At 35.5% G+C, this 10,074-nt stretch overlaps 1 protein-coding gene across 1 annotated transcript; it reads left to right on the top strand.

Moving 5' to 3' along the window:
• Positions 1-112: 112 nt before the first annotated feature.
• On the top strand, positions 113-5,498 carry LOC120183786 (ATP-dependent DNA helicase DDM1-like). The gene is made up of 16 exons (XM_039188413.1): positions 113-210; positions 423-500; positions 799-1,062; positions 1,151-1,228; positions 1,632-1,984; positions 2,069-2,258; positions 2,386-2,561; positions 3,126-3,195; positions 3,286-3,475; positions 3,660-3,755; positions 3,848-3,942; positions 4,031-4,150; positions 4,400-4,519; positions 4,607-4,705; positions 4,802-4,906; positions 5,035-5,498. The coding sequence occupies exons 2-16, from the start codon at positions 432-434 to the stop codon at positions 5,269-5,271; spliced, it is 2,262 nt and encodes a 753-aa protein (XP_039044344.1). The 5' UTR covers positions 113-210; positions 423-431; the 3' UTR covers positions 5,272-5,498.
• The last annotated feature ends 4,576 nt before the right edge of the window (positions 5,499-10,074 follow it).

Raw genomic sequence — 10,074 nt, forward strand, 5'->3', positions numbered from 1 at the left:
CAAAGTTCGTTTTTCCCGCCCAAACTGACGACAGTCAATTAGAAAATAAATAAAAATAATTTTTAATGCTTAATTTAAGTGCTCCGCTCGTGCAAAAATGTATCACACTATCACTCTCATTTTCTCTTTTGCGCTCTGCTCGCTCTTCCTTTTCGACGATTCGACTTAGTTTCTCTCCGGTTACTCTCTGATAGTTGAAGCTCTTTCACTGTATGTTAAGTTCCTTGTCATATATTTCATGCTTTTTACTATTGGGATGGTGTTATTCTGCGTTCAACGATCTAAAACCCTAGGGTTTTTCTGTATTTGGATGTAGCTAAAGCTTTAGTTCATATGTCTAATCTCTTAGAATTTGATTATTTCGTTTACATGTTCATGTTCATGTTCCTTTTTTTAATTTTGGTTGGTGTAAGTACTTTTAGGGTTTGACAATGGGGGCCGAGAAAGGAAACGAAAACAACGCTTCCGCTGAATCACCGACTTCAGTTCTCGAAGACGAGGTTTGTTTGGATGTACTTTATCTCTTGCTTCGTTTCCTTGTGGTTTTAAAGGTTTTGGTGTCTTTTTAACTGCTTATGTTTGGTCATTGATAAAATGATTGAAGATATAACCTAAATCTTTATGCTTGTAAACTTAAAAGGCTGAGCGAGGAAAGGAAAATTGAAAGGAAGACAGAAAGTTTCAAATGTGATATTCTCTTAGTTTTTAAAGGAAATTTTTAGGTCCTTTGTAGCTTCTTGAGGATTGAATAATGTTTCTTTTGCTTTATATATATATATTACTCTTACAAAAATGAAGGAGAAGTGCGAAGAAGAAATCATAAAGCTGGAGGAGGAAACGTTGGTAGATGCCAAAAATGGAGATGCGTCTCTTTTATCAGAGGCTATGGTCAAGGAGGAAGAGAAACTAATGGAAGATCGGTTGAAGGAGGATATAAAACAAGAGGAGCCTGAAGAGTTGGTGCACTTGAATGATACACAGTTTACTAGATTGGATGAGCTTTTGACCCAAACTCAGATGTACTCTGAGTTTTTGCTTGAAAAGATGGAGGACATCACATTTGTATTTCCCTATCACCTTTGTTTCACATACATTTTTATAATTTGAATTGGTTTGTTTTTTTTCTGATTATCTGTTATAATATTGGTAGAATGTACCTAAGCCTGAAGCTGCTGAGACAAAGAGAGGTCGTGGCTCAAAAAGAAGAGCTGCTAACCAGTACAACAATGTATGATTTCTGCTTTATTTACCCTGACAACATGTAATGCTTGCAATACATGTGCTGTAATGCGGCATCATTTGTGCATGATTAGTCGTGTCTATTTCTTACAATCTTACTCGGTAGGTCCTTAATCTGTTGCATTTTGTCTTGATAATTACTGTTCTTAATTTATGCTTCTGTTATTGCTTATCAATGCCAAGTACAACTTGTAAATTGTTCGGTGCTCCTGTTCCCTGTTAACAATCTGGTTTATCTCGACAGTTCTTGTATGATAATAGCTTTTTTGAGAACAATGCTAGGTTGCAGGTTGTATGTTTCTGATCCATTGGTAGCCTTGAGATCCTTGTAATATAATTTGAAGCCTTGGGTTGTATTAAGCAACTACTTTTCTGTGATTTCATTTTTCCAGAGGAAGGTCAAGAGGGCAGTCGCAGCTATGCTTACTAGATCTAAAGAGGGAGAGAATGTGAACAATGAAGATGAAAATCTGACCGAAGAGGAAAAAATTGAGAAAGAGCAGAGAGAACTTGTACCCTTGTTGACTGGTGGAAAATTGAAGTCTTATCAACTTAAAGGTGTGAAGTGGTTGATCTCCTTATGGCAGAATGGGCTGAATGGGATCCTTGCAGATCAGATGGGTCTTGGAAAGACAATTCAAACTATTGCTTTTCTTGCACATTTGAAAGGAAATGGGATGAACGGGCCCTACATGATTATTGCTCCTCTGTCAACTCTTTCTAATTGGATAAACGAGATTACAAGGTAAAATAATTTGTTAGGTTTTATATAAAAAACATATAATCAAATTTCATCTTTTAATTGGTCTTTCCCTCTTTTTTTAAGCAGGTTTACACCCTCTATTGATGCAATCATTTATCATGGAACCCAGCAAGAAAGGGATGAGATTCGTAGGAAGCACATGCCTAAAGGAATTGGCCCCAACTTTCCAATTGTTGTTACTTCTTATGAGATGGCGATGAGTGATGCAAAGAAATTTTTGAGGCATTATGAGTGGAAATATGTTGTGGTTGATGAGGTCAGTATTTTATCCTGGGTTGTCTATAGCCTGGCTAAGTCTTCTGGTTGTACTCCTAAATATGTGAAAACTTGAAACTTGTTGATGGGCAAATGATCCATTATAACTGTTATCCTCTTTCTTATAGGGGCACAGATTGAAAAACTTCGAGTGCAAATTAGTGAAAGAATTGAAACACTTGCGTGTTGCCAATAAGCTCCTCTTAACTGGAACACCTCTGCAGAACAACTTGGCAGAGCTATGGTCGTTGTTGAATTTCATTTTGCCTGATATTTTTCAATCTCATGAAGAATTTGAGTCATGGTATGTCGCATAATATTTTCTCGGTCAATTCTCAAGTTAAAAATATGGTACTAAACCATGTTTGAACTCTTCATTCCAACTCCAAGTCCAAGGATCCTCTTAATGAATGAAAAAAACTTAGAAAATCTAATCATACCTGTGTTCTATACATATCAATTTCCGATACTTATGCCTGTGTCCGAGTAACATTAGGTACTAAATAACTAGTTTGCTAACTATTCACACTGTCAAGGTTCCACTTCTAGTAATTATTCCATGTAAAAGTCATCGTGTTCTATTTTTCTGTAATCACACAATATTGATTTCTAATGTTAGCCTGAGGGCATATCTTGAATATCTTGGTCCCTTTCTATAGTACTTTTGAATACTTGGAAAACATAGGAAATGCTTTGTTGGCCTCTTAGGTTATTAAATTTTTCTGGAAAGCATGTTATGATACTCCTTTCTCAGGGTTTCTATTTTTTTTATTTGAGTTATTAATATAATTGTTTTTTCCTCTTCCTGGGTGAGATTTGCTGCATTAGCTTACTGTTATCTCATTTATGACATGATTTAAATATTTAGGTTTGATTTTTCGGGGAGAAGTAATGGTGACATGTCACAGGAAGAAATAGAAGAGAAAAGAAAAGCTCAAGTATGCACCTTTCTGACTTTTTTCCTCCCCACACCTCTGAAACTACAATTTATAAATTAATTCTGATTTTGACTTTTTACTTACCTGCAGGTGGTTGCTAAACTCCATGCTATATTGCGCCCCTTTCTTCTTCGAAGAATGAAGGCTGATGTGGAGCATATGCTCCCTCGTAAAAAAGAGATCATACTATATGCTACATTGACCGATTATCAAAGGAATTTCCAAGATCATTTGCTTAATCAAACTTTGGAATCATATCTAAAAGAGAAGGTTGACACAGGTATAGATCAGTTGAGTTTGGTTTTAGAAGCAAAACTATTATCATTTCAATTTGGGTTTAGATCAATTTGAGTTTGGTTTTAGAAGATTGACTATTCTGCATTATGTTCGAAATCTTAATTTTAAGCATTCTGCATTATATTCGGCCACGATTTGTATGATAGTTTACCTTTCCAATGCTGCAGGGCGTCGTATGAAAGGGAAGCTTAACAATTTGATGATTCAGCTTCGGAAGAATTGCAACCATCCAGATCTCCTAGAAGCTGCCTTTGATGGATCATGTACCTATCTTGTGCTTCTTCTTTTTTTCCTGAAAAATTGCTCTGAAAGAATTCTCGGCAACCTCACTTACACTTTTTTCTTGTTTGTGAAGATTTTTATCCGCCTGTAGAGCAGATCGTTGAGCAGTGTGGGAAGTTTAAATTGCTTGACCGGTTGTTGACCCAGTTATTTGAGCGCAAACACAAAGTATGTTATGAACGTTTAGTTTGTATGTTCTCATTGTTTTATATATATTTAAAGCTGTCTACTCATTCTCCCTGCCTTTCGTCAACAGGTTCTCATCTTTAGCCAGTGGACTAAGGTTCTGGATATAATGGATTACTATTTGAGTGAAAAGGGGTTTAATGTTTGTAGGATTGATGGTGCAGTGAAATTAGAAGAAAGGAGAAGACAAGTATGTGCAACGTGATGAATACTGTATATTTATTATTATTTGTTTTATAGTTCTCTTAAATCAGCTTAAAGTTGAAACCACATTATAAGAAATGGGTTGATCTGTGTATTTGAGTCTTCATTAGAACAAAATAGCCATATGCCTCCAAGAATACTCAGTCTTTAATTAAGTTCTCCGGTATCAGATATCTTATTAACCGTAATTATTAATCAGCTATTTTGTATTTCCGTTTTTTTGTCCTGCAAATAGATCCAAGAGTTCAATGATGTGAACAGCAATTATAGGATATTTATTCTCAGTACAAGGGCAGGTGGCCTAGGTATCAATCTGACTGCAGCTGATACTTGCATACTCTACGATAGTGACTGGGTATCCAGTTCTATTCCTCACGTTCTTCAGTTCCTGATTTATTAGTGGATTTAAAACCTTACTCATTGTGTTGCTTGTCTATCACAGAACCCTCAAATGGATTTGCAAGCCATGGATAGATGTCATCGCATTGGACAAACCAAACCTGTTCATGTTTACAGACTTGCAACAGCACAATCTGTTGAGGCATGTACTGTTTCTTTTTCCAATATTTGTACTTTCTTTTAAGCTTCCTACTGGCAGTAAAATTAAGAAGAAACTGAAAGATGTGGTTTTTAACAGTGTCGCATTTTGAAAAGAGCTTATAGTAAGTTGAAGCTAGAACATGTCGTGATCGGAAAAGGGCAGTTCCACCAAGAACGGAAACCTAGTAATGATGTCATTGAGGTTTGGTTTATCATCCATTCCATTTATCAAACCTTATGCTGTGGGATCTTTCACCAATCCATTGTCCTTGTGATTTGTAAAGATTATTATGTGAGGCTGTAGACTGATTTTCAGACTAAAAATTTCAGGAGGAAGATCTACTGGCACTACTCCGGAATGAAGAAACTGCTGAGGACAAGATGATTCAGACAGATATCAGCGATGAGGATCTGGAAAGGATTCTTGATCGCAGCGACCTTATTGCTGATTCTGGCGATGGAGAGGAAACCAAGGCTAGTGCCAATGCAGTTCCCCTCAAAGGTCCTGGTTGGGAGGTTGTACTGCCGACTGGTACTGGAGGCATGCTTTCAACCCTCAACAGTTGAAATGATTCTTCACTTTGTTGATGCAGAGTCTGGTCTTTTGATTTTTGCGGTTGAGCTTGAGATATAGCTCTAAAATTGAAGCTCCCTTTTCCATTGCACTGTGGATTATTGGAATATTAGGGAGCTGATTTTGTAAATGCCCGTTGTAGAACTACATAGTAGTAGTAGGTAACGTTCGATTATTAATTTATTAATCAGCTGTTAAACAAGTTAAGAGTTTAATCTAATGATCATTTTGCGGTTAATTTGATGTGGATTTACGAATCTATATTTTCAGCTGTTAACGATAGTTTAGGGTTTTGAAGGCTGAACGGTGAACATGTAATATGAAAAATAAAATAAACAGTATTGATCAAAAACCGTTCCATCTAACGAAAAAGGGTTGCTCAAAAAATTCACTTGTAAACTGGCCGACCAAAATATTCACTGCAGGAGTAGATTCTTCCGTAATCCAAGCGTTTGGGTATGACCATCATACGAAATTAATCACAACGGAAGTGTCTCATTCCAGCTATAAAACAAGAGATTTAAATCCCAGAGGCTTTTTTGTTTTACTATCCCGAACTTTTACTCGGAGGAGAAGATGGTTACAAAGATCGGAGAAGAAAGATTCCGGGTTTCCTGAAAGGATAAACCGTTCTAAGCTCGTCGATCAACTCAGAGATTGGCCTTCTCTTTTCTTCTTCTCTCCCAAGCCCCATATCACTTCATGTTCTTTTTGTTTTTCCCTTCTTTTATTACCATTTTCCTTTTAAATTCCGCATTTTTTTATTGCATGCATGATTTGCTTATTTGTTCGATTTCCAATCAGATAGTTAACAAATTTAAAGTTTTTCTTGTTAAGGAGAATAATTTGGGTTAACGAAAAATGAATGGATTTTGAAGTTTGGAATTTGGTATTGTTCCCAGAACTAAGTGCAATATCTCGATCCTGATAGCACACACCTTGTCATCTTGCTTTGATGAATCAGTGTCTGTTCTGTCACTACTTCAGCCAAAGGTACAACATAAACTACCACGCCTAAAACAAGTAGGAACGGTATTTAGCTGCCATAGAGGCTCTTAAGTATGGTGTTAACCGGAAAGATTTGAACTCAACTTTTATTTTCAATTGTAAGCAAAGTCTTTGACTCATACTTCGATATCGATTGTGCAAAATATAAACAATCGACTTACAAAGTATCACTACTGTTTGGAACTGAAGTAAAGCATTTTGAGAATGACCTTAAGTGGAGCTATATGCTGTAGTTGCTTCAAAACGCTAAGTTTCCTGCCTTTTAACTACAGACCTGCGTGATTTATAAACTTTTGAGTTTTTTTCATTGACAAGAAAACATGTTGAACGGGTGACAGACACCATTTTCACTAGGGAAAACAACGGAGCAGTTGACACAAAACTTGACCTTCGTGTATTCTTTCTGTTAAAATAATCTGGTATAGATATTTACACCGGTGAGTTTAGACATCCGGCCCCAACTTCACTTTTTCTTTTTAATCATAAGAAGAATGCAAATGAATCTGGAAGTTGTATGTTAATGGTGAATGTGATGCAACGTGGGTGCAGTTTCCACCCATAGGTCTGTTGTGGCTAGTAAGTGCACCAGCGGGTATCTCTCTTACTTGGAACCATTTGGGTCATGGATCAATGCTTACCTCCCACACCTAACTTGGTTTAAGCTCCGTTAAACACCAGCTCTCCACCGATAACCGTTGCTTAATTTGGCAAACAACCAAAATGTGTCTTGGCTTTCGGTTCTCATGTTATTATCAATCAACTAATCTATTAATCTCGAATAGTTTTAAAAAGAGTTACCCTTTAAAAGTAGAATCCAATTTTTATATACTTTTTATCATAAGTTAATTTAATTTAAAAAAAATGATTTTTAAAAGTTATTTTCATTCAATTAAAAAATATTTTTTTAGATTAATAGTCTATATATGATTTACTAATCAACTAATTTAAATTGGATATTGTATATCTATGTTATGAGACAACTCAATTTTTTCTTTCAACAACATCAAAATTTAAACCACCTTTGATTTTATTTAAGAAATTTAATATTACATCTCACTAAATTAAATAATTAATAATAAAACTTATTTTTTTAATAAGATATATTATAATTTTTAGCTACGATACAAAACATAACCCACACGTAGTGTGGAAATTATATTCGAATGTGAGAGGTTTGAAAAGTTGATTCCTAGCTCGGCAAGCAAATCAGCACATCAGTTATCCTCCTTCATAATGTACTAAGCATATGATGCTTGAAGTGGTTGACTAGGGTTATGCAACCGAGTAAAGAAAATATGATTAAACACATTAATTTTGAATTATCAAATATATATTTTGAATTTAATTAAATTTATTTCAATAGTTAATGACAAATTTTTATATTAAAATTACGAATACTTCAAAAAAATAATTAATGGAGTCTAAGATTTATTTTTGACAGTTCGAAATCAATATATTTAGTCTTGGATTTATTAAATGTCATATTGTTTAGATATGAAATTTTTATGTGTTTAAATATAATCTTTCAAATAATCACTTATTGAATAATTAAAGACTGTTAGAACGTAAAATTGTTATATCTGATAGATAAGAATTTGTTAGTATATTAGGAGAGTTTGTTGAGAATATTTGTTGAGTTGTACCCTTCTAGGAGCTTTCTAGGTTTTCGACAATCTGTAATCCCTTATAGAAAAGAATAACTCTATGAATGAAAATAAAGTTAAGAAAATAATGGTTTTCAACATGGTATCAAAGTCATGAAATTCTTCTCCATCAGCCACATCAACACCATCAATAGTAACGTGATGGATGACACCAGAATCCACAAATCAACCATCATTTTTACGAGCAATACCACGACCATTGTGCCCACAGTCGGCCACCAAAGCCACACCACGCTTAGGACGAGACCCAAACCTATTATAGCCACAATAATGGTCTCCAGAATACGAATAGAAATTTACCGAGGGAGTTTGAGGCTTTAAAGGAGCTTTGGGAGGAGCAGTGGAGTCACTATTAAAAGTTTGGTCAAAACGGTACCAGCATCGGTCCACCGAATGACCAAGTTTTTCACATAATTGACACTGAATACGAGTGCGACAACGTCCTTTACCAGCCTGACGATACTGAGATTGCCCAAACTCCTGCGCAGAGACTTGCGATGGATTGTGCCCGCACGAATCACCTGTTAGAAAAATTATTAAATGAATTGATGTTATTTATAACTAATTAATAATAAGTTATGTCACTTGGTGAATTAACTTATTGTTTTTTGTTTAAAGTTAATCATATCAACAATTCTCTTCATGAAAATATTAAATCCTTTCACGAAAAGGTCTTAACCCGTTTCCTCTCCATATATATTGGCTAGTTGAGACATACTTCTTAGGCACAAGTTACAAGTTACAATTCACAATATTGAATTAAAAAAACCCTTAGAAAGTTACTTCCAAATTCGTTCTTTCCGGTAATAGATAAAGGCGAGATTGTGTTCGACTGATCACTACGGTTGTGCTTACTATTATGATCGTTTGTTGTTGTATCCTGGGAGACTGACGTCCAACGTTACTCAGAGCACCGGGGAGATGACAAATATGTCTTAAGGAAACTGTTCATACATGCCTAAAAAAATCCTTTTTCAGTTCATCATACTCTACTCATTCGATTCAGTGTCTACACATGAGTAACTAATTCCATTCTCTATTTTAATTCTTTATAATTATTTTGCTTCGTTTGATTATATAATAATATTTATTGTTATTGTTATTTTATCTCGGATTAACATTTTTTCTAACGTCACTAATGGAAACTTTAGCCAGTTTAGCACTTATATAAAGTCCATAAAGATGATCAAAATTTTGTTGTTGAAGCTCGGCATCAATAAGGACATAAGTAACCCCACCAAGGGAAAGAGGCTCTCTGCTGGCTGTTGTAACTGTAATGACAGATCTATACTCCGAGGGAAGAGCACCTATAATAGTAGCAACCTCTTTGACCTGAGAAATGAAGGAACGCATGCTTAAGTCACCCTTCTGAACCATATTCAGCTTATAATGGAGGTTCATGATCATGGCAATCGTCTTTCTCGCAAAGAACCGATCAATGATTTTTCATATTTCAGCCGTCGTTTCAGCACCCACCAGCTGTGGTAGCAACGAAAGCCAAAGCACTATTTTGTGCAAGAAACGTTTCAGACTCTTCTTTCGGAATCGTTGTCCCATTCGCAAGTAGGATCTGCTGCTTCCATGGCAGAAAATTGAACTTGTCCGACACCACGCTAATTTTCTTGTTTGTAAAGATCTTATCCCCCATGACAGAGGCACCCCAACAAAGAAGCCCGAAGAAGAAAACCCTAAAAATTCAAGAAATGAACCACAGAATCCCCAAAACCTGATATCATGTTGAAAGCCATTATTTTCTCAACTTTATTTTCATTTCATAAAGCCGTACTTTCCCATAAGGAATTACAGAGAGTATATAGTTACATTGACGAAAACTTAGAAGGCTCCGAGAAGGGTTCAACTAAACAAACTAAACAAATATTATATAACAGACTCTCCTAACAGACAAACAAATCCCGTAATTGGAATTACGGAATTGGTTTTCCCCGAATTCCCGTGTTTGTTTCACGTAATTCGTTTTCCGGAAAATGTTTTCCCGTGTTTGTTTCACGTAATTCGTTTTCCGGAAAACGTTTTTCCGTGTTTGTTTCACGTAATTCGTTTTCCGGAATGTAATTCATTTTCCTAGTAACAGAATTTCCTTTGTGTTTTCTGTAAAATGACTTA

This window comes from Hibiscus syriacus, unplaced genomic scaffold, assembly GCF_006381635.1.
Source record: "Hibiscus syriacus cultivar Baekdansim isolate YM2019G1 unplaced genomic scaffold, ASM638163v2 tig00112812_pilon, whole genome shotgun sequence".
Classification (NCBI taxonomy): domain Eukaryota; kingdom Viridiplantae; phylum Streptophyta; class Magnoliopsida; order Malvales; family Malvaceae; genus Hibiscus; species Hibiscus syriacus.

What these genes read in the sequence shown, in the direction of transcription:
- LOC120183786 (XM_039188413.1), top strand. Translation starts at nt 432, where the DNA reads ATGGGGGCCGAGAAAGGAAACGAAAACAACGCTTCCGCTGAATCACCG. An exon ending in CATGAAGAATTTGAGTCATG is followed by an intron (nt 2,562 to 3,125) that starts GTATGTCGCATA and finishes TTAAATATTTAG; the next exon opens with GTTTGATTTTTCGGGGAGAA. An exon ending in AAGAGAAAAGAAAAGCTCAA is followed by an intron (nt 3,196 to 3,285) that starts GTATGCACCTTT and finishes ACTTACCTGCAG; the next exon opens with GTGGTTGCTAAACTCCATGC.